Source organism: Bombyx mori, chromosome 14, assembly GCF_030269925.1.
Source record: "Bombyx mori chromosome 14, ASM3026992v2".
In the NCBI taxonomy this organism is placed as follows: domain Eukaryota; kingdom Metazoa; phylum Arthropoda; class Insecta; order Lepidoptera; family Bombycidae; genus Bombyx; species Bombyx mori.
The window spans coordinates 2941028-2964784 of NC_085120.1; the positions used below are offsets into that span (position 1 = coordinate 2941028).

The 23757-nt window shown below is 38.2% G+C and overlaps 1 protein-coding gene across 1 annotated transcript; it reads left to right on the forward strand.

The window, feature by feature from the left end:
- Positions 1 to 272: 272 nt before the first annotated feature.
- CYP49A1 (probable cytochrome P450 49a1-like) lies at positions 273 to 23571 on the forward strand. Its single transcript, NM_001287830.1, has 13 exons — positions 273 to 410; positions 3341 to 3453; positions 4728 to 4904; positions 15200 to 15365; positions 15528 to 15617; positions 16774 to 16890; positions 18296 to 18372; positions 18874 to 19069; positions 19352 to 19499; positions 20010 to 20173; positions 21457 to 21535; positions 22014 to 22214; positions 23355 to 23571. The coding sequence occupies exons 2-13, from the start codon at positions 3354 to 3356 to the stop codon at positions 23460 to 23462; spliced, it is 1623 nt and encodes a 540-aa protein (NP_001274759.1). The 5' UTR covers positions 273 to 410; positions 3341 to 3353; the 3' UTR covers positions 23463 to 23571.
- Positions 23572 to 23757: the final 186 nt, after the last annotated feature.

Below are 23757 nucleotides of genomic sequence, written 5' to 3' on the forward strand. Positions count from 1 at the left end.
CTACAACGTAAATTCGCCACCCACCTTGAGATATAAGTTCTAAGTTCTCTTTATAGTTACAATGACTGCCCCACCCTTCAAACCGAAACACATTACTGCTTCACGGCTTTAATGGGCGGGGTGGTGGTGCCTACCCGTGCGGACTCCTAAGAGGTCCTACCACCAGTAAACGAATTATTTTTACGGCCGTCAAATTTTCGTACGACATTAATCGCGTGTGTCATTGGAAACGCGCCCGCAGAAAGTAAGTACATGGATCATTTCTATCGTTCAGTCGTACTACGTACTACTATGGAGCGCTCGTTGCGTATACAAACAAAAAATTGGGTGTGATATTTTGAATTAATTAATTCTTGTGTGTGTATCGTGTGATTCTGATCGTGCATAGCTGTGTGAACTGTGTACAATAGGTAAGTTTATATTTATGTTTTTGTTAACTAATAATCAATAAATAATATGTAATTAATAGCTAAATAATTAATAAAACAAGCTATGGATTGGTAAACATTTTGAAACAGGAAAGAATTCGTTAATTTGTAAACGCTAAAAAAAGCGCTAATTTGTGTCATTTTTCGTACCTAATCCATTTTGCGCAAATTATTTTTTAAAATTGAAGTTTGATTGTTTGATTGTTTGAAGTACCACGAACAAGTTTGCACATAATTTATTTAGTGCCACCATAATTGTATATGAGTTACATTAAAACTACCAAAGTATACGCACATAAACAATTATTCATTACATACTAAAGTACAATGACAAATCATATAGACAATTCTATTACATTATTAACTGTGCTAATATTATGGCAACAACGTAATTCTGTCATTGTTTGTTTGTCGCATACCTATATGTTAAGTGGTCACTGTAGTCCACAGACATCATGAAGACACTCAGTCCCGCCACTTACCACAACATTAAAACGGTAAAACACAATAATTAGACGCTGGATTTAGCCTAAAAACGTGCTAATCTTGCTGCTTTCTGGCAAAGATGGTATACCTATAGGATCTGATTTTTGTCTTTTCGTGATACTTGTGTGTTGATTAATTGACTTTACCCGTCATGACTTACGCGAGTGTGTTGTTCGCTCACGCGGCCCGCACACACATAGACACCCTTCAATCTCTACAATCCCGCTTTTGCAGGTTAGCCGTCGGAGCTCCGTGGTTCGTGAGGAACGTTGACCTACACGACGACCTGGGCCTCGAATCTATACAGAAATACATGAAGTCAGCGTCGGAACGGTACTTCGATAAGGCTATGCGTCATGATAATCGCCTTATCGTAGCCGCCGCTGACTATTCCCCGAATCCTGATCATGCAGGAGCCAGTCACCGTCGACGCCCTAGACACGTCCTTACGGATCCATCAGATCCAATAACCTTTGCACTAGACGCCTTCAGCTCTAGGAGCAGGCTTAGGGACCTCGGTAACCGTACTCGTCGAACTCGACAAAGAGTTCGCCGTGCAACCTAACCCATGAATCAGCTCGCTGAGTTTCTCGCCGGATCTTCTCAGCGGGTCGCGATTCCGATCCGGTAGTAGATTCATTCGCGAAGCAGCTACTCTTGAGTTGTTAGGTCTCCTTCGGAGGCGCTCGGGCAGCTGTTAGCAAATCCCACCCTTCCTGGCTGAGCCTTTGCTCGCCCACCTGTCCTGGTGAAACTGGAAAGGCCTCCGGGCCAACAGTAAACCTTCAATCATAAAAAAAAAAAAAAAAAATACTTTAATAAATAATAACATAAATAAATAAAAAACTGCTTTGAAGTTGCCATTTTCCGACTACCCTTTAAATAAAATTCGGATTATTTTCCACTTCTATTCAAAAACAATCAATGCGTTAGCTTGGGATTATTGTCTACGCAATAATACTCAAACATTTATCTAATACCGGTTCTCAAACATTTAAAAATTCTTTCGTGACGAACGAACCACGCCTTATGATTTTTGTAGGCCATTCATATTTAAAGTTATATTTAAAACTAGCTGACCCGGCAGACTTCGTAGTGCCTCAATCGATAAATAAAAGACGTACTTTTGTAGAAAATAAACTTAAAACAAACAAAATGAATCCGTCCGACAGGGGACACGTCAAAGGAAAAACAAAATTGTTATTTTTAATTTAATTCCGAGCATTTTCATATTTATCTACCTTTTAAACTTTCTCTGGACTTCCACAAATAATTCAAGAACAAAATTAGCCAAATCGGTCCAGCCGCTCTCGAGTTTTAGCGAGACTTTTCACTAATTCATTTTTATATATATACGTTCTAATAAATTCACACCATATTACTTTACAAGAGGCGCGCCCGCGACGCACCACTGGCAGGGTCGCCATGTGATGTGTGGGCTATCTAAATGAAACGAGTGCTTTGGTCGACGATCGTTTATTGATTTTTTTTTTAATGCCCTTGTAGGCAGACGAGCATACGGCCCACCTGATGGTGAGTGGTTACCGTCGCCCATTGACTTCAGCAATGCCAGGGGCAGAGCCAAGCCGCTGCCTACCGCTTAATACTCTCCACAAGAGAGTACTAAGACTGCCTTACTAATCACCTAATACAAAATGCAATGGTTATACCTATACTACAACTAAAGTAACGTGTTGTTTGTTGCACACTACAATATAATAAATGTTTTTCCATAAGAGATAATATAGATGTAGAAACAAGTCCGTCCATTGTAGACATGACTGTATTATGATTGATTCGTACTTTATTTAATGTTTTCGTATGCGCGGAAGCTTGTGAAGATTTGAACCTTCCCGACTTCCAATCAGTCATCTATATATTAATATGTGAAGCAAAAACTTTGCACCCGTTTTTACGAAAATTGCGCGGACGGACGAGTATGAAATTTCCCACACTTACAGAGAATATAGAGAAGGAGTGCAGAATGCTAATATTTTAATTATACTTTGAAAATACATTAAATCGATAAAAAAAACATTACACACACTACCATGTATTTGACATACACACATATTATGTATATTATACCCTTTTGTTTATTGTCAAACTTTTGTTATTGCTTAAAATCTGTGGTGAAATTGAGAATAGGTTAATATTGTTTATCTTTAATATTATTTGTCTAAAGTGTATGTAGTCTTGACGAAATCTGTGGTTATAGAAGTATAATATTAAATATAAGAAAGTAGTCTTTGACAATAGAACTATAATAATGTTCAAACTTATAATTTCAATTAATTATAGTCGAATTTCGACTACTGCGGGACCATTAGTTTATTTTAAGGCATGCACCAACTGGATACAGAGACAGGCGACGGGCGAGTGGTTTTATAATAACAAAAGGGTTTCCTGATAAAAAATGATTACAGGTAGGGGTACACCATGAGGGGAACTGCAGTGATGTGGCCCTTGAGGACAGTGAATAGGAGCATCTGCACTACGGCCAGCCGCCAGCAGGTATCGGAAGGCAGCAAGGAAATGGGTATACCTTCTTTCTTTCTCTTTTTTTAAGCATGAAAATTGGTTTCCTTCGACTTAATTTAATCTACAGTTTAATCTACAATCTTTAATCTACAATCACAGAATCTAATTAAAACTGTTTTTTTACTGTTTAGTTTAGAGTTTTTGAAGTGAAACTTTTTTAGGCGTATGAGGGTAAAATTTTTACAGAACGTCACGCAGGTATGCAACGGAAGTGACATCAAATTACTATTGAAATTAAGTACTTGTCAAATGTCAGTAGTAGTAGTTGTTGTATTTTTCCAACTGGAAAGGCAAATGTATCATACCATACGGCCTAATATTTTATAATTTTTTTGTGAAAAATGTTAATAGGAATTGAAATGAAATGAAAAGAATTTGGAACATTAATCAAATAGCATGAAATTAAATTAGTCAATTCAATTGGCAAAATATTAGTCATTTACAATTTAGAGATATAAACGTAATGTGACTGTCAACACTGAGGTTTGAGATTGACATTTGACAGACTTTTGGCGGGAACATATCTTCCTTTTTCCCTTCCTCTAAGTCTCGGAAATCTAAAGTTTTAGATTTGTATAAATATAAGCAAGACTTATAAATTAGTTCACCAAAAAGGTTTCACTTCTGACATGTGTACTTTGTACGCACGCACTTTTTTTTTTCATATCGTTTTATGATACCCGACGTTTTGAATACTTTCCAGTTTCCGCGGTCACGGACACGGACAGTCGTAAAAGTTGTTTTAATCATATCTATGACTCGTGAAAATCGAAGAAGGAACTTATTGATTTTTCTTTAAAAAATTCGAGACATAAAATTAGATTTTGTATCTATATATTGATACGTGAAGCAAAAACTTTGTATCCCTTTTTACGAAAATTGCGCGAACGGAGGAGTATGAAATTTTCCACACTTATAGAGAATATAGAGAAGAAGTGCAGAATGCTAATTTTTTTTTTAAATAATGCATAAAGGATACTTTAAATCAATAAATAAAATATTACGCACACTACATACCATGTATTTGACGCACACACGCATGCATACTATTTATAGTCAAACTTTTGTTCTTGACGTCTGTTGTCAAACTGACAATAGATTAAATATTGTTTGTCTTTGTTAATATTTTTTATAGTGTAGTCTTGGCGAAATTTGTGATTATAGAAGTATAAAATACAATCATAATAGTGTACAAACTTACAATTTCAATTAATTATAGTCGAATTTCGACTACTGCGGGACCTCTAGTTATGATAATGATTAATTTACTAGGTGCAAAAAATTCGATGCTTTCCACGTGTCCCGTCCACATCCAGCGAGCCAGGTCCACTCACGTCGTGGACGCTACAGCCTTTGAAGTATCGTCTCCTGTCAAACCCTGGGAAGATGTACCAGGTCCAAAGCCACTGCCCTTACTTGGAAACACTTGGAGGTTCACTCCTTATATCGGTAAGTTAACAATGAAAATATTCTTTTTGAATTTTAGATCGCTTTGGGAACTTATACCTAGACATCTATACCTACAAATAATATTTGAGTGTCTGTTTGTAATAATAAAATAACCACTTTTTACTAAATGCGTAAGTATGTATACACAGTACATATACCAAAATAAATTTTTTTTAAGCTTTCTGTCTGTTCTGTCTGTCTGTTTGTACCGGCTACTCTCTGGAACGGCTGGACCGATTTTGACAGAACTTTGATAGGTAGCTGATGATATAAGGACTAGCTTAGGCTACTTTTTTTAGATTAGCTTCGCCCCGCGGCGTCACCCCCGGTACGACAATAACACGAGTAGTATCGCGGGGCTGCTATCTTTTTATTATAAATATAATAATAATAAAGCCTTATATTCGGACAACAGATATACAATTATGTTATACTACTGCACTTATACACCTCAACTGCAGAAAGGATAATATGTATTTTAGACAATTAAAATTGTTAGCGTATTTGTTGCTTCTTTATTTTCTGTTAGTCGGTTTGCCAGTTGGCAAAGGCCTTTTTTTATTGCTTAGATGGGTGGACGAGCTCACAGCCCAACTGGTGTTAAGCGGTTACTGGAGCCCATAGACATGTACAACGTAAATACCACCACCCACCTTGACCTTCTAAGGTCTCGGTATAGTTACAACAGCTGCCCCACACTTCAAACCGAAACGCATTACTGCTTCAAGGCAGGGGCGGCACGGGGCGGTGGTACCTACCAGTGCGTACTCTCAAGAGGTCCTGCCATCAGGCCTCCTGCAGCCCACGCCGTTATGGTCTCTCTCTGGCTATTCCACTCCATGTTTTGCCTGCAGCCTGCCTGATATCGTCTAGCTTTTAAATAACAAAAGTAAATTTTCTACCGTTTACTTTATACGAATGAAAACTGTAAAGTATATAAAGCGTCAGTAACAATTTATTGACAGTTAAACAATGATATTTTATATGTAAAAAGAAGCAGATAATATATGTGTCAAGCGCACGTCAAGTGAAGACTCGAAAACAGGCCAATCGGGACGTTTCGTCTTTAGTCGCGTCTAAACAAATGCAATAATAATATAACAAGTGTAATCGTTCCAATTATAGCTATCTTTTTTGCTCACGCGCTTATCCCATCTTTTGTACTTTTCATTAATGCTACTTGTCAACATGTGTGTGTAATATATCGGTAGGTATGTAGATATATATGGCGCGATCAGATTTGAAGAGTCAGTTACTAGGAAGATAACATATCTGTTGTATAAAAAATCATTGCAGTTAAAAACGCGAAATAAAGCCTTCAAAGTACCTACTATCAATGAAGAAAACTTCTTGAATAAAAATAATCACTCAAACCGCCATTGTATTTATAGACACCATCAAAATGTTCTTAACATTCAAATGTAATTTTTACTTTCGACATCAATCAAAGATTTCCTTGCGCAACCAACAGCGCCACGACAATATATTGTATTAGCGACCCGGCTTCGGAAACATCAAATTTTATTATTAATAGCAGAGTCCCGCGATGTTACCCGCGGCTATTTTCGTACCGTGGGTGACGCCGCAGGGCGAAGCTAGTCTAAAAAAAGTAGCCTAAGTTACTCCTTACATTATCAGCTACCTATCAGTGAAAGTCCCGTCAAAATCGGTCCAGCCGTTCCAGAGATTAGCCGGAACAAACAGACAGACAGACAAACAAAAATTTTAAAAATTTTTTTATTATGTACTATGTACCGTATATATATCCATATGAATGTAGTAAAAAGAGGCTATTTCAATATTACAAACAGACACTCCAATTTTATTTATATATATGTATAGATAATGCAAATAAAAACTATTCTTAACATTTTCCCGCAATCTTTTTAATACATAGAGAAACTTGAGAAATCGTAAACGGTGTAATTATTGTTAGAATTGCATGGCGAATGTTGCAAGATTTAAAAATAACGAGCTAAATATTATGTTTATGTTGTTACGAGATGCTTAATGCCATAGATTACAATTTTAGATTAACTTTGGCCTTGGTTGTATCGAAATTCGGTGTTCTGAATTGGAAATTAGATATATGTTACTTTGAATTTTATGAAAATTCATGGAATACACTATTGATTGCATTTTCTTTTTAGACTAGTAATTAGATTAATGATTAGAATTCAACTATAAACACTCAACACCTCAAGATTTTGAATCATTTGATGCATGTTTTAATTACATTATCTTTGATGTTTTCATCGCTATTTTTTATTTTATTGCTTAGGTAGGTGGACGAGCTCACAGCCCACCTGGTGTTAAGTGGTTACCGGAGCACATAGACATCTACCACGTTGACGTGCCACCCCCCTTGAGATATAAGTTCTAAAGTCTCAGTATAGTTACAACGGCTGCCCCACCCTTCAAATCGAAACGCTTTCATCATCATCATTTCAGCCTATCGCCGTCCACTCGAAACGCATTACCGGTAAAATGGGGCGATTAGGGATTGAAAGGCGAATCGGGAAAAAACCGGGAAAATCTTTCGACGCTCAATATAAGTTTTATATTCGTTGCAAAATCTTCCATTTTTTTGTAGTTTAATAGTAGAATGTTGAAAGTTCACAAAACAACTCTAAATATGCATGATAATAGCTGCTAACTTATAAAAAATCGCGTTTGAAATTAACTTCCTGTGGTGGTAATTATTTTAGTGCTAGAAACTTTGCTCTCTTTTATTTATTTGATAATAATAGAAGACGACTATGATTTATAAACGTTATTTAGTGTTTGAACCAACATATATATTAAAGGTAAGTCTCAATTGTTATTGGTTTTAATGTATTTGATTAAATAAAAATACATGTAAAAATCTGTTGTTTTTGGGGATATTGGGGACGTGGTAGGTACAAATAACAACGAAAAAGGGGTCAATTGGGATGAGAATACGTGAAATGGAAACGACTTAAGTATAAATAGGTACAGGTTTGTAGGGTTGTCTATGTAGTTATAACAATATTTTTTAAATTTGTTGGTAAAAATCTGGTTTATCGAAGCGAAATTGAGAATAAGTCTTTATTTGAAATAGATAAGCAATTTAATATAAGTAAGTCGATTTTGCAGAGATATGTAACAAGATCAATGAAATCTCAAGGTGGACAAAAATGTCTAAGTAATACATAATAAAATATTTAATATTTGTTCAGAGTGGGGGTATTCATCTGATTAATCCATGGAATAACCGACACACCTAATCTCTTAACCCAGATAGAAATATCAGCCCCTAAGTACTTACCGAGAACGGAGAAATATAAACCGTTTCTAAGAAAGCCCACTATATATGTATAAATACATATATATTTATATATATATATATATATATATATATTGTTGTTACTGCACTGTCGATTGCACCTATAATTGAGGTGATGTCTGCCGTGTACTTTTGTCAGTTTTTCAATTTTTTTTATTGATGATCACTTTGTTGGTGCAACTAAATAAATAAATTAATTAAAACTATATATGAAAATAAAAGTAGTGCCAACCCTAGCAAATTTCTCATTTCGTCCCAATTAACCGCAATTTTCGGGTAAATAGGGATTACACATATTTTTGCATTTTTTGCTTAAACTGGAATGCTAGTTGCATAATTTTAAATTAGACAACAAAGATGCCCCCAAGACTCAATCATTTTGATCCTGATATAGCATTATATACATCAACAACTACCTTAAAATTGCTCATAAAGTTGGAATTTGTCCCTAATCGCCCCATTTTACGGTACTGCTTCACGGCAGAAATAGGCAGGGCGGTGGTACCTATCCGCGCGGACTCATAAGTGGTCCTACCACCAGTAAAAGCTACTACCATAGACAAAATATGATGAGAAGGAATGTAATTTTATGGAAGAAAAATGTTAACTAGGTAAACAAAAATTTTAATTTTTAACCGACTTCATGTATTCGATTGTATTTTTATTAGTAGTATTTTATTAGTAACATCCGTATTTTTTACGGATGTTAATCCGTATTGGACAATGGATGAATCACTGAAGTATGAAACCGATCTATGGGATGAACTGATTTTTCTTTTAATAGCTAGAGCTTGTGACAGATAGTCCCTTTTAAATTTTATCAAGATCTGACGAATAGTTTTTGAGTGACTTCGTTGTAGATATTTTCATTTTATTTAATTTAGTTAAGTCGGTGTTCTTTTTTAATGAAATTTTATATTAATTATGTGTTTACAAAGGTTTAGTTTTTTTCTGCCATTCAAAAATAGCAAGCTTATTAAATATTTGAAGGACCGGTTTTATTTCGGAAATAATGCAGATTTTTAACCCGAATACCGAAATAAAACTTTCACAACCTACGATGTTCAAGAATATTTTGCTTTTAGAAATTTAAGAACAGGTTTGATTAACAGATCCCGTTGCTTTATTGCTTTGCTTTTTTGTAGCGCTCACTTAAAATGGATATAGGTTATAAATTTCTAGTTTGCAAAGATTCGCAGTATATGATTAAAATTATAAATGACGATATAACGGTTTTTTAAATATCTACATACATTCAATAAACTCTGATGTTTAAAGATGAACAAGTTAATAAATATTATATAAAATACTAGTTGACCCGGCAGACTTCGTAGTGCCTCAATCTATAAATAAAAGACACATCAAAGGAAAAACAAAATTGTTTGTTTTTATATAATTCCGAGCTTTTTTATATTTTTTCACCTTTTAACCCTTCCCTGGACTTCCACGAATAATTCAAGACCAAAATTAGCCAAATCGGTCCAGCCGTTCTCGAGTTTTAGTGAGACTAACGAACAGCAATTCATTTTTATATATAGAGAAGATTATACAAAATAAAAAACCCACCCTTCCTTATCTTATTTAGTTCATAATTTTGTCTATTTGGTTAAAAGGAATTAAACGTGTTTATTTAATTTAAGTAGCGCTAATATTTTTTGTTTAAAAATTTTTGAAGTGTAACTATACTGAGACCTTTTGTAACTATACTGAGACCTTAGAACTCGTGTCTCAGGGTCGGTGGCGCATTTACGTTATAGATGTCTATGAGCTCCAGTAACCACTTATCACCAGGTTGGCTGTGAGCTCGTCCACCCATCTAAGCAATAAAATAAAAAATGAGTAAAAAGTTTTTGTTTTTTTTTCCGGTTAATTATAAAAGTCAATAATTTGATATGGTTTTTATTATTATAAAAAATTATATATTTAGTTTACTAGTACCAGTACAAAAGTAGTAAATGAAATTAAAAACGCTAACTCATTACATATTCGTCCAATAGCTACGTATAACTGTTATTTCTCGAAAAAAAAAAAACTCTACTAGTATGATGTTGTTTCCACAGTTATAAAACACACGGATTTCCCACATTACATACGCGGTAGTGTTTTTAATTATTGCGCATGATTACAAAGTAAATTCTAATTTAAATGTTTATGTACGCCCTGCGTTGCGTCCGTCGCTATGTTGTGAAAATGATGTAGGACAAGGTCGCCATTTTTATTCCCCACGCGTCATTTAGAGTTAATAACCTCACTTATTTTGGCGCGTAGCATTGCGCTGTGCGGAATAAATTCTCACGCACCTTTTTTTTTTGTTTTAATTTCTTACTCAAATGTTCAAATATTCTATAACTTTTAGTATATGATTTAATCTTGTGAAAGACATCCATAATTGAGGCCTATAAAATCAAAGGCAGCTAAACGCCATAATGTCGTGAAATGGATTAACAATGGCCCTATTTTGTTTAGTTAATTGGACACGCTTTAGTGTTTTCATGTTATAACAAATGCAGCTAAATCTCTAACAAATTCAGTTCAAAAAATTTATTTTTACTCAGTACTAAGTACTAATAAACGAAGTTTTATCATTTAAAATTTATATTATTAGTAATATTCTCATTCTTTATAAATATGTTTTAAAATAAAGAATATCGTAGCTATCCGAACAAAGTTATTTCAGCGTGTTGCTATCACTGGCCCTTCAGGAGGATCCGTAATGACGTGTTTAGGGACGATTTTTGTAGTTTACCTGAATATTTGACAGACTTGGATTTTATAGGCCTCAATTATACTATTACCAAGTTTTATACTGAACTTGAGATTGCTTTGAGGCTTCGACTTAGGGAGGTATAATAGTGCTGTTAAAGTAAATAGTGTTTTATTACAGGTGGTAGGGCGTCTTGTGGGCCTTGTCGGCCCAGTATGGGCATATTTGTTTTGTTTGCATTTTGTTTTTACCAGCGCACCGCCCGCCACCGGAATAGAGTTCATCCATACTACCTGGAGCCACTGCGTTCATCCACATTGCGCTTCCAGAGATCTTTTTTGCCACGTACCATCCGGGCTTGGAATGAGCTCCCTTCCATGGTTTTTCCTGGACGCTATGACATATCCTTCTTCAAACGAGGCTTGTGGCGAGTACTTAACGGTAGGCAGCGGCTTGGCTCTGCCCCTGGCATTGCTGAAGTTTATGGGCGACGGTAACCACTCAGCATCAGGTGGGCCGTATGCTTGTTTGTCTAGACGGGCAATAATAAAAAACCACCATCCTGACTATTTGTGCCGTGAAGCAGTAATCCGTTTCGGGTTGAAGAGTTGAATGGGCCAGCCGTTGTACTGTAAAAATGGAAACTTAGAACTCATGTCTCAAGTTGGGTGCCGGTATTTACGTTTTTGATATCTATGACATCCATCTTGTTTTTGATGTCGGCCTTAGCTATAAAAAATAAAAATTAACATCGCCATCAGTTTGTGTATCTCGAAAGAATTAAAAAAAAAACCCGGGCGATACAACATTACGAAAACGATACTATTGTGTATGTACAGAGAAACGCCACTTGTGTGTATGCAGTGTAACGATGCATGCGGCATATTTCCTTCCTTATGCAACATGTTAAATTAACCGTAAATAGATTTATTATTATGATTTATGAACGACGAAAAGAGGACGAAATCAAAAACGTGTTTAGTATTTTCTTTTTAGGACGGTACAACAAATTAGTTTGCATTTTTTTTATTGCTTAGATGGTTGGACGAGCTCACAGCCCACCTGGTATTAAGTGGTTACGGGAGCCCATAGACATCTACAACGTAAATGCGCCACCACACCTTGAGATATAAGTTCCAAGTTCTCAAGTATAGTTAAAACGGCTTCCCCACCCTTCAAACCGAAACGCGGATTCGGACCCCGCAGGCGGGTACCAATTTTTCTAATGAAATACGTACTTAACAAATGTTCACGATTGACTTCCACGGGTATCGTGTAATAAAAATCAAACCCGCAAAATTATAATTTGCGTAATTACTGGTGGTAGGACCTCTTGTGAGTCCGCACGGGTAGGTACCACCACCTCGTCTATTTCTGCCGTGAAGCAGTAATGCGTTTCGGTTTGATGATTAATTAAGATTCTAGAAGAATCTAGAATCTCGATTCTAGATGATTAAGCCATAAGTATAAATAATACCGACAAATATTTTTCGTATAAGGAAATTTGTCACAAGTATTACTTTAACTCGTGTGGGCTACACACTTCGCTCTATCTACCGATTCTTACGCCCAAGACTCACAGTAAACGTAGCGACTTCAATTGAAAGTAATTTGATTCGTAACAAAATTATAACACACTTTCTTTTAAAAGCACGTTATGTTAACGCAGTGATTCTCAACCTTTTTATCGCGGCCCAGAGACTTCAAAATTTGATGGCACACAAAGATAAAGATTTTAGACGTTGATGATTACAAAACTATAAAAATTTAAAAGAATATAAGTGGTAACACCTCTTGTGAGTCCGCGCGGGTAGGTACAACTACCCTGCCTATTTCTGCCGTGAAGCAGTAATGCGTTTCGGCTTGAAGGCTGGGATAGCCGTTGTAACTATACTGAGACCTTAGAACTCATATCTCAAGGTGGGTGACGGCAATTACGTTGTAGATGTCTATGGGCTCCGGTAACCGCTTAACACCAGGTGGGCTGTGTGCTCGTCTACCCATCGAAGCAATAAAGAAAAAGTAGAATGTGCAATATATTTTATGATTTGATTTATGTTTTAAATTGTACGTTTGTTAAGAGAATAATTACAAGATAATAATAAGAAAACTTTTAATGAGAAATATCTACATAATAATATAATGAACCAAACATTTCTAAAATTTAATAGCACACTAAGAATTTAGTGATATACAAAAATTCCGCGGCACAGTGCTAGAGGTTGAGAATCGCTGTGTTAAAGCCTACTTATAATCTTGATTGTGAAAGGTTCTTTCTCTATTTGGAAAGGAAATTATTAGAGTGTTAATGACTAAGCAACATTTACTTGATACTTTTAGATTAAACGAGAATTCTTTTTGTTTTCTTTATTGCTTGGATGATTGGACGAGCTCACAGTCCACCTGGTGTTAAGTGATTACTGGAGCCCATAGACATTTACAAGCAAATGCGCCACCCACCTTGAGATATCAGTTCTAAGGTCTCAGTATAGTTACAACGGCTGCCCCACCCTTCAAGCCGAAACGCATTACTGCTTCACGGCAGAAATAGGCGGGGTGGTGGTACCTATCCGTGCGGACTCACAAGAGGTCCTACCATCAGTAATAGTGTATTCGTATGTTTTTAGAAGTTATCTTTATATTATAAGCGATTACATATATTATACAGGTTATTTACCAAGATTTTTCGTTTTATATATGAGCATATCGTGTCTATATCATAGCTTATGAATTAATTTATGAATTTACGTACTACACGTAAACGTGTGTATTTATCGAGGGCTGAAATACTATTTGGTTTAAGCGACATTTTTGCAACTTTACATTTAAGTTTAAATTTTGGGAAAAATATATAGACAAAAAACTTCTTTTCAGCTATTTGACTGTGGTAAGCATAATTGAAATTCAGTTAAAGCATCGGATTGTCGATATAATGGTAGGTATATTTCCACGGCGATGTAGTCACACATTATAATTTGATCTGTGGGGAACCGTTAACATCAAAACACCCGATCCATTAATGGTGCTTTTAGGCACCTCAAGCACCGGTCACCGGCCTCACTGAACCCGTCGCTTGCGACGGAGGGCTCGACGAGTAAATTAATCCATAGACACAGCCCACTGAGTTTCTCGCCGGATCTTCTCAGTGGGTCGCGTTTCCGATCCGGTGGTAGATTCTGCGGAGCACTGCTTTTGGTATGGCTAGTGTTAGCAACACTCCCGGTTTGAGGCCCAAGAGCTCACCTACACGCTAGGGTAAAGCTGAAATAGCTTCTCAAGGCTATCAGTACAGTTAGAAAAAAAAAGACGCTTGTGAATTGTTAAGTTCATGTGTCGGTTACCACCATTTAATAACGGCTAAGACATTCATTCGTATACTCATTAGAAAACAACTGGCGTCAATAATCTACTTCTTATACATTTACGTGGCGCGACATCGTGAGACGCATCAAGTCTTCCCCTTCCAACACTACATGACGATCACGACCACTCTGTCAAGAGTGACACGATTGAAAAGAAAAAAAAAACATTTACAGCGACATCACTGGCTGATTGTGTTCGTTAGTAATTTTTCTGTGGTCAAATATTATATATGCAAACGAAATTGACTTTTACGAAACGATTACGAAATAATTGATCTGTGTCTTATAAACTTTTTAATCTATGACGGCCGTTTGTTTCGAAACTTATCTACTATTAAAGTATTCGAACGTGTCATAGACAAGGTCGAAAGTTGATCAACATTAAACGTAAAATGTTTTAAGTTGTTCTTTGGCGATGTGGACGAATTCGATTCTTCACATCACTAGCTTTTTTTCTCGGACCGGGGACCGGACCCCCTGTGAGGTCCCTGCGCCTAGGGGGCGTGCGGAGTATGTGGGACTTGACGATCTGCAGATGTTGGTAGCAGACCGCGGGCCCAAGGATATTTCACATCACTAGCCTGACTCAACAGTTCACATTTTTTCCACTTAAATTTTTCTCCACCAACTTTACAAATGCTGACCAAGAAGGTGCTTTGCGTAATAATGTTTTAGCTATGCAAACTTGCGACCGCGAAATTTTCGTTCTATATCCGAAACCGTTCTAATTGTAGTGTAATTTTAATAATTTCAATACGCTGTTAAAAACGATACTCATATATCGAGTTATTTTATTAATGGCGTTGTTTTTACTTGTCATCTGTCAAATAGTGATAGCTGTCATGACAAATGGCGGGCTATTCAAAATTAATCGTCTGTGTATTATCTGTGGTCTCAACACCATAAATTAACGTTATTTCAGGGAGCTACTCAGTCGAACACATTGACAGGATATGCGTATCTCTACGCGCGAAATACGGGAAGTGTGTCAAGATGGCAGGTCTATTGGGGCGACCGGATATGCTGTTCGTATTTGATGCTAACGAAGTCGAGAGGGTGTTTAGAGGAGAGGATGCCGCACCCCATCGGTGAGTCTCATATTTCCTTTAAAAACTCCCAAAATCCTGAAAAAAGACCTTATTGAATTGTTGGGCATTGTATTGAAGGTCCTTGGATATTCGTCATGTTTGAACTATTGGATACTTGTTATTTTTAGGTACGATTTACAAATAATGTCTGTTTCTTTTCAGTCCTTCAATGCCTTCATTGAATTACTACAAGCACACGCTCCGAAAAGATTTCTTTAGCGCCGAGGAAAACTGCGCTGGAGTTATTGCTGTGTGAGACGAATTACACTCATTAATTGTCTTGACATAGTAGTCGAGAGAAATAGGTAGTAATAAGGCTTGTATACACGATACGATGATTCCATGAAGACCAGTTCAATTTTCTACGTAAGCTATTACAGATAGTAGATGCGCCTTCCATTTTGAAAGTAGGAGCAGCGTTTAAACATCACAATAGAGAATTCGACCTCATGTCTCAAGGTCAAAATATTCACGATGTCTATGGGAGCTAAACATCCGAAAAAGGGAACGTGTTATGAGCTTTTTCGAACACATCATGCGGTCTCCCAGACTTGAATTAGAGAAGCTCATAATTGTGGGTCACATAGAGGGCAAGCGCGCCGTGGGCACAACACCAGCCAGATGGTCAGTTCTAGTAAGAGAAGCACTTGGTGGTAGTCTGTACCATGCAGTCCATGCCACCCATGATCGAACACAGTAGAAGAACGTCACATGTGGTCGCAATCCTCGGTAGTGAGAGAACGATGTAGAAGAAGAAGATGGGTCCTGTAAACTTACTTAAGCCCAAGCCTCAAGCAGGCCGTGCCATCTACACCTGTGCACGCCTACTATGTCCTACATCTACAATGAAAATAACTTCGGAGTAATTAATTCAGAAAGTAGGTTTATATGGCGGAACGACGTTACTCCCACATTAAAATATAATAAACATGTATACAAGTATCATACAATTTTTGAATCTTTGCGGGAGTTCAAGTACATACTAATAAGCTAAGGGTAAAAGGATCTTAATCCTAGTCCTCGAGCTCGTCCACCCATTTAAGCAATACAAAAAAAAAATGGGACCAAAATCTTACGAGACCTTCGTTATCCAGCTGGGTTAGGAGCCTGGTGAAGACACCGGTTGATATGAGGAGGCTTGTTGATGCAACTCGCGCGTCACCGAAGGTCTGTAATACCAAAAGTTTCTTTTGCTAAGATTGGTGGACAAGCTCACTGCCCATCCGGCAATTCAACAAGGCAATTGCCGCTGCCCACCTAGAGATATAAGGTCTAAGGTCTCAGTTATTACAGTACAACGGCTGCCCTGTCCTTCAAAGGTATGATGATAAGCAAAATAGCTCGTAACGAAACCCCACTTCATACTACCACCCCGCGGTAGTAGCAATAATCTATATGGTGGTTATAGGCATGGAGACTCGTGGTCCGCGTTCAGGACGAAGGTGTCGAGAGTGGCGCTAAGTGCGGGCGCGGCTGCCCAGTACACGGCGCCAGTGGCTGAAGTGGCTGATTGTTTTGTGGAAAGGTTCGTGTGAACACTAATCACTTCCTGGTGAAACTGGAAAGGCCTCTGGACCAGTAATCCTACATTCATAAAAAAGCCCTTTTTTCTAATAAATATTTTTGATTACTTTGCGCATGGACCTTCCGGTCATAGTTCTCGTCGAACCCGTCGCTTGCGACGAAGGGCTCGACGAGTAAATTAACCCACAGACATAGCCCATTGAGTTTTTCGCCAGATCTTCTCAGGGGATCGCGTTTCCGATCCGGAGGTAGATTCTGCGAAGCACTGCTCTTGCTAGGGTTCGTGTTAGTAACGTCGTCAGATTTGAGTCCCGTGAGCTCACTTACTAGTTAAGGTTACACTGGAATAGCCTCTCAAGGCTCTCAGCTTAGGTAGAAAAAAAAGCATGGACCCCTCCCAGGTGAATAAGAAAAAAAAACTAATCTCCTTCCCTCAACAAGGATAACACTTGATCCAATCCCTTGAATTACCTTGTGGGAGAAAATCAATATCTAAATTTTTTATTCAAGTAGACGCTCGTAGCTGCTTTTAAATCGTCATGATTTTGACACTGACAAGAATTAGCAAGAAATTCGAAATTAGATCTTTTGCAAATCAATAGGCATTTTAAAGTATCTTCGACTAGGAGAAACAGGTTTCGTCTAATGTAACTCGTCTGGATTCTGTCCCCGGGTGAGGATTAGGTGTCGGGAGATAAAGAGATTTTGATGGGGTTTCGCCGGAAGTCTATTTGGAGGAAAAGCCCCTAATGTCTGCCCTGCGCAACTTTCTCAAGTTTTCTAAAGTCCTCATCTGAGTATTGACATTATTGAGAGTTGGTTATACGAAATGGCGACTTTTTTTTATTTTTGGAGTTTACTCCTTTAGAATCGATTTACATATATAGGCCCGGGGTATGAAAATTATGGGGACCAAAATCGTACTAGCATGTCACACGAAATGCGTTATGCGCCTGATTGCGCATGTCACACGAAATGCGTTATCGCAGGTGACGCCGGGCTGCTGCGCCGGCAGTCCGCCACAAAGCCTCGTACTGATCGCGCGTTTCTCTCATTATTGTATTTTCATATATTTGTTAGTCGTTTGTTTTGTGTCTCGTTAATTTGTTAATAATCTGTAGTGTATCGTGTTGTCGTAATATAGAACTATTTCTCGTATTGTTTCGTTTAATTTTTTATATCCAGTAAACTCCAGTCGTGCGTCGGAGCGGACACACACACTTTTTTTATTTATTGCCCTTGTTGGCAGACGAGCATACGGTACCTGATGGTGAGTGGTTACCGTCGCCCATGGACTTCAGCAATGCCATGGGCAGAGCCAAGCCGCTGCCTACCGTTATAACAGAATGTAACAGATTGTCGATAAAATGTTGGCTACCTTTAGCTCATAGTTAACTATTTTTCAGGATTCGTAAAATACGGGACGAGAACATGGAAACTCCTGAAGATTTTCTAAATGAAATACACAAGTGGTCTCTTGAATGTGAGCAGGTTTTTTTCTATACTAACAATGTAGTCGTTAAATATGATTGCGATATTTGAAGTCGTCGTATCCTAAAGGGTTGGTGCACCCGCATTGTGCGATACGACTGTGCCTAAATGTATGCCTATACGAAATAATTCCACCAAAAATCATACCCGCAAAAATTGTAAATATGCGTAATAAGGACAATTACCGGTGTCCTTAGAAGTATAAGTACAATATTACTGCTTTCGCCTTGTGTTTCATGGTGCTCAGCAGTATTGTGGTATTTATTGACTCCCATAACCACACCGGTGGCAAGACGTCTTGGGAGTCCGCACGGGTAGGGTACCACCACCCAACCTATTTTTTCCGTTAAGCAGTTTCGGTTTGAAGAGTGGGGCAGCCGTTGTAACTATACTAAGACCTTAAAACTCATATTATATCAACTGGGACTGTTAAATCGTTAGTTTGTCGTTTATAAAATACAAATTTGGTAAACCAGTTTCGATTTTTTCACAGCATTAGGCCTCATAGCCCTAGACACCCGGCTGGGCTGCTTCGAAGCTTGCGAAGGCTCCGAGAGTCAGCGCCTGATCGACGCCGTCAAGACGTTCTTCTTGTGCGTCGGGGAGTTGGAGCTGAGGGCGCCGTGGTGGAGGCTCTACCCCACCGCCATGTTCCGACGATACGTCGCTGCTTTAGACACTATCCTCAGGTGAGGTTCTTTCGTGTTAAGACATAACATGGGTGGATGACCTCACAGCCCACCAGGTGTTAAGTGGTTACTGGTGCCCATAGACATCTACAGCGTAAATGTGCCACCCACTTTGAGCTATAAGGTCTAAGGTCTCAGTATAGTTACAAGGGCTGCCCCACCCTTCAAACCGAAACGCATGCATGCATACTGCTTCACGACAGAAATGGGCAGGGTGGTGGTACCTACCCGCGCGGACTCACAAGAGGTCCTACTACCAGTGATGTGAATGTCTCGTTTCAGCGTAACTCTTCGTCACGTGGATAAGGCATTGGAAGAGATCAAGTTGAACGGAAGCAGTAAGTCGCTGCTGCAGGACTTGGTGACCGCCGCTGGAGCCAGGGTGGCCGCTGTGGCCGCTCTGGACATGTTCCTTGTCGGGATTGACACGGTAAAACACTAATGATGTCATCACCACGTATTTTTTCAATGGCGGCTACGGGGAAGCTATACTCGAAAACGAATGCCGATAGGTGCTGAAAGTTTTTAATACGATAAAGAAATATTCGCGTTCGGTAAATTGTGGTTTTCTAAATGTCTACAAATTGTGCGTAATGTAGTACAAACAAAACAATTGGCTTAAGCTAGGGGTCAATGATCTACGGCTTCGTACATTGCGGGTCATGTATGCAACGTGCATACGCGTTTCATTCCGTTTGCGTAAAACTCAAAATTAATAATAAACTATTTATGCTTAGTAAATCAAATGTTTACTTTTGAGTTCAGGCAAGACTTTTTCGTCATCAACGATTGAATATCCGAAATCGATGAAAAATTTTTAAATTCTGAATATTTACTCTAGATAAAACAACAATACAATTCATGTCCATAGACTCTAGCTATCGCTACCAGATGAATTTTGAGCTCTGCCCATAGAGAATTCGTTTCTTTTTAATTTTAGACGTCTACCGCAGTAGCATCCATATTGTATCAGCTATCTTCGCGGCCTCACGTCCAGGAGAAAATATATGAAGAAGTGACCAAGGCTCTACAAGGTCGTCCGATGTCGCCCGGGGACCTCAACCAGATGCCCTATCTGAAGGCTACCGTTAAGGAAGTCTTAAGGTTTGTTTTGCGTAAATTAGAGGGTGCTAACGATTTTATAATCCATTGCTTCCTTAAAATAACCTTTTTGATTGCTTTCGAATTTCGCGAGTCTCTCTAGATTTAATTACTAGCTGTACCCGTCCGCTTCGCTTGGCATTTAAAATTAACATTATTATTTCTCACCCCCACAAAGATTCTCATCATTAACGCCCCCGGAACTGCTGTAGGGAGTCCAACGCTCATATAAATATTAGCCTATCCATTAAGTACAAGTATAAGTTTCTACATGGGTACCAAGATTCAAGTCAATCGGAGGCATGGTTCAGTAGTTATAACGGAACATCCGTAAAAACCACTGTAAATTTATATATTAGTATAGTTGAAACTAAAATTAAAAAACTAAAATAAATTTTTCTTTAAATATTATCATTGAATTATTTCGGACGTTCTGAATACTATGCGTGGACTCGGACGAAAGACCATAATACAATCAATTGTTTTGAAACTTTGGCGGCTAGATACTCTATTAACAATATTATTTGGCGGGTTCTTACCACGACTATCGCATTTTTACTGGCGGTAGGGCGTCGTGTGAGTCTCGTACGCACGGGTAGGAACCCCCACCTTGCCTATTTCTGTCATGAAGCAGTAATGCGTTTCGGTTTGAAGGGCGGGGCAGCCGTTGTAATGTAAAATAAATAATAGTTTATAAAAACTATTAAATATATTTTAGAAATTTGATTTTAGAATTTTATTTGGCTTTTATAGAAAATCCAACTAAAAAATAGAAAATAAATTTTAATAAAATTGAATTAAAAATGATTTTATTGTAAAAAAGAGAAAAAAATATTTTATTGAAAAAAAGCACTATTTTTATATATATATTCTCGATTTATTTCTGTGGTTTCAATATTCAAATTAACATTTATGTCACATCTTTTAACATAATATATTAACATCTTTTAAGATTTATGTCATAAACTTAAAGAGGTTACAAATATAAAAATTACATTAATCAGGGTCATTGGAAGAATTTTGTAGAGCAAATAATTGGTTGCCTGTAAAGTGAGACGATAGTTTTACGTGATAACGCCGGCAGCAGAACTATTTAAACTGCTAGCTCTGACGTCACGCGAGAAGAAAGATAAATGTGTCACAAGCTAACGCTTGGGCCGATCGTGCCTCTCTATCGCTTGTTCCGCGCTCTCGCTTGCACGCTCAAGCTCAGGCGGAACGTGACACTTTTTCGTACGTGCACATAAAAAAATGTATGCATTTTTAATTTTGTTTTTTCGTTAAAGGATGTACCCTGTTGTGATTGGCAACGGGAGACAACTCACCAAAGACACGGTCATATGCGGTTACAACATACCCAAAGGGGTGAGTGTTTATTTATTTAATCTATATAACTTAATGCACAAGAGTAAAGTGGCGGACATATTTTCTAGGGGTCAAGCAAAGCTAGTGTATAGTACTAGTGCAGCTACGTACCTTTATTGAAAAAATATTTTATAAATTATACATATTATTATTAAAAAAAAGCACGCCATATACAGCGCCCCTAGCGACAAACGTAGGCAAACATTCCAACTCTATACAACTCTATACTCTGTTTTGCGGTAGGCAGCGGCTTGGCTCTGCCCCTGGCATTGCTGAAGTCCATGGGCGACGGTAACCACTCACCATCAGGTGGGCCGTATGCTCGTCTGCCTACAAGACCAATAAAAAAATATACAAATTCGAGTTAACTTTTACGCTATAGTGAACGTTAAAAAACTCGCACTAAGCACATTGCAAAGTCGCAAAAATGTCGCTTATACCAAATAGCGTTTCACATCTCGAAATAAACTTGTTGCAGACCCAAGTGATATTCCAACATTACGTGATGGGGAACAGCGAGGAGTACTTCAAGGACGCCTCCCAGTTCCGGCCGGAGCGTTGGCTGAAGCGGACGGCGCAGCGCCACCACGCCTTCGCCTCGCTGCCATTCGGCTACGGCAAACGCATGTGCTTGGGACGGAGATTCGCCGAACTCGAAATACATACAGTCATTTGTAAGGTGAGAATAAGGAGCCATTGTTTTGGAAGCTTAGATCACTCGGGTGGGTGGCGGCATTCAAATATGTTTATTTTTTTATTGCTTAAAGGGGTGGACGAGCTCACATCCCTCCTGGTGTTCAGTGGTTATTAGAGCCCATAGAAATTTTTTGTTAGGTACAATTTTTCCTTATTAGGCAAGGGGATCTAAGCCCATACAGCCTTGTCTGTTTTATATAATTTCTGAAATAAGAGCCCATAGGCATCTACAATGTAAAATGCGCCACGCAACTTGAAATATGAGTTCTTAGGTCTCAGTATAGTTACAACGGCTGCTAGTTCAAACCGAAACGCATTACTGCTTCACGGCAGAAATAGGCAGGGTGGTTGTATCTACCCGCGCGGACTCAGAAGTCTATCTATGGACTCTTGTAATGTTAACTTAACCGACCAACCGTATACTGGTTTACCAATTGTTACTGGTGGTAGGACGTCTTATAAGAATACACGGGTAAGTATCACCGTCCTTGCTATATCTGCCGTGATGCAGTAATGCGTTTGAAAAAGAAAAAAAAAAGATATGCCTTTAGGTCGTCCACTCATCTAAGCTATAAAAGAAACTGTCATGGCTCATTCAAATATTGTCTCAATTGCATTAGACTTAATTAACTTAACAGAATCCATGATGGCTACTAATCATCGAGGACCCTAGAATTTAGACTTGTTTTTATGTGCAGTGCCAAATAAACCTTCATATGTACCGGTTACGGTCCAATTTTCGATCGTCAGATTTAATAGGTTGGGGAAAAAGTTTCTTCGCATTTTCTAAGAAAATTCACAACATTTTTTAATATAGTTTATTTACATTTAACTAAAGTATGCAGGTACCATTTCGTTCGGTAACTTTTTGCCATCTTGTAGGTAGGGACATGATCCCATTGCTATATACATTTTGGGGCTTCTGATCAAAATACCGCGACAATTGGTTTTCGCAGTCCTCTCGTGATGTTAACCTGACACTGCCTAAAGAATTCCGAAGAGACCGAAACAGGTGGAAATCTGAAGGTGCAAGGTCAGGACTATACGGCGGATGCATTAACACCTCCCAGCCAAGCTATCTTAATTTTTGCTGAGTAACGTTCCGACTTATTTTCTCGTGCAGATGATCCAAGCCTACAAGATCGAGTACCGCCGCGAGCCACTCGAGTATCACATCCACCCGATGTACACGCCAAATGGCCCGATCCGATTGAGGCTTGTCGAGCGGTGACGTCACCACGGCGTCCGAGAGACGGTGGGCCGTGAACAAACCTCCCGACCATACACAAGCTAACCCCGAAACTAACGCGTCTTAAATAAATATTTTTTTTAAAATAAAACTGCTTTTTATTCATGTATGACTTTACTCTTAAATAGTTATTTAATTGACTGGTGCACTAATGAGAGTCGCGGCTTCGATTAACGCATCGGACGGACATTTGTGCGATGAACAGGTTTTTTTGCTCTTTGTCCGGGTGTTTAGTGTGTTTAATAGTATTCAAGTGAGTCTCTGGTACACATCACAC

What these genes read in the sequence shown, in the direction of transcription:
- CYP49A1 (NM_001287830.1), top strand. Translation starts at nt 3,354, where the DNA reads ATGAGGGGAACTGCAGTGATGTGGCCCTTGAGGACAGTGAATAGGAGC. An exon ending in GAGGTTCACTCCTTATATCG is followed by an intron (nt 4,905 to 15,199) that starts GTAAGTTAACAA and finishes ACGTTATTTCAG; the next exon opens with GGAGCTACTCAGTCGAACAC. An exon ending in ACACAAGTGGTCTCTTGAAT is followed by an intron (nt 18,373 to 18,873) that starts GTGAGCAGGTTT and finishes ATTTTTTCACAG; the next exon opens with CATTAGGCCTCATAGCCCTA.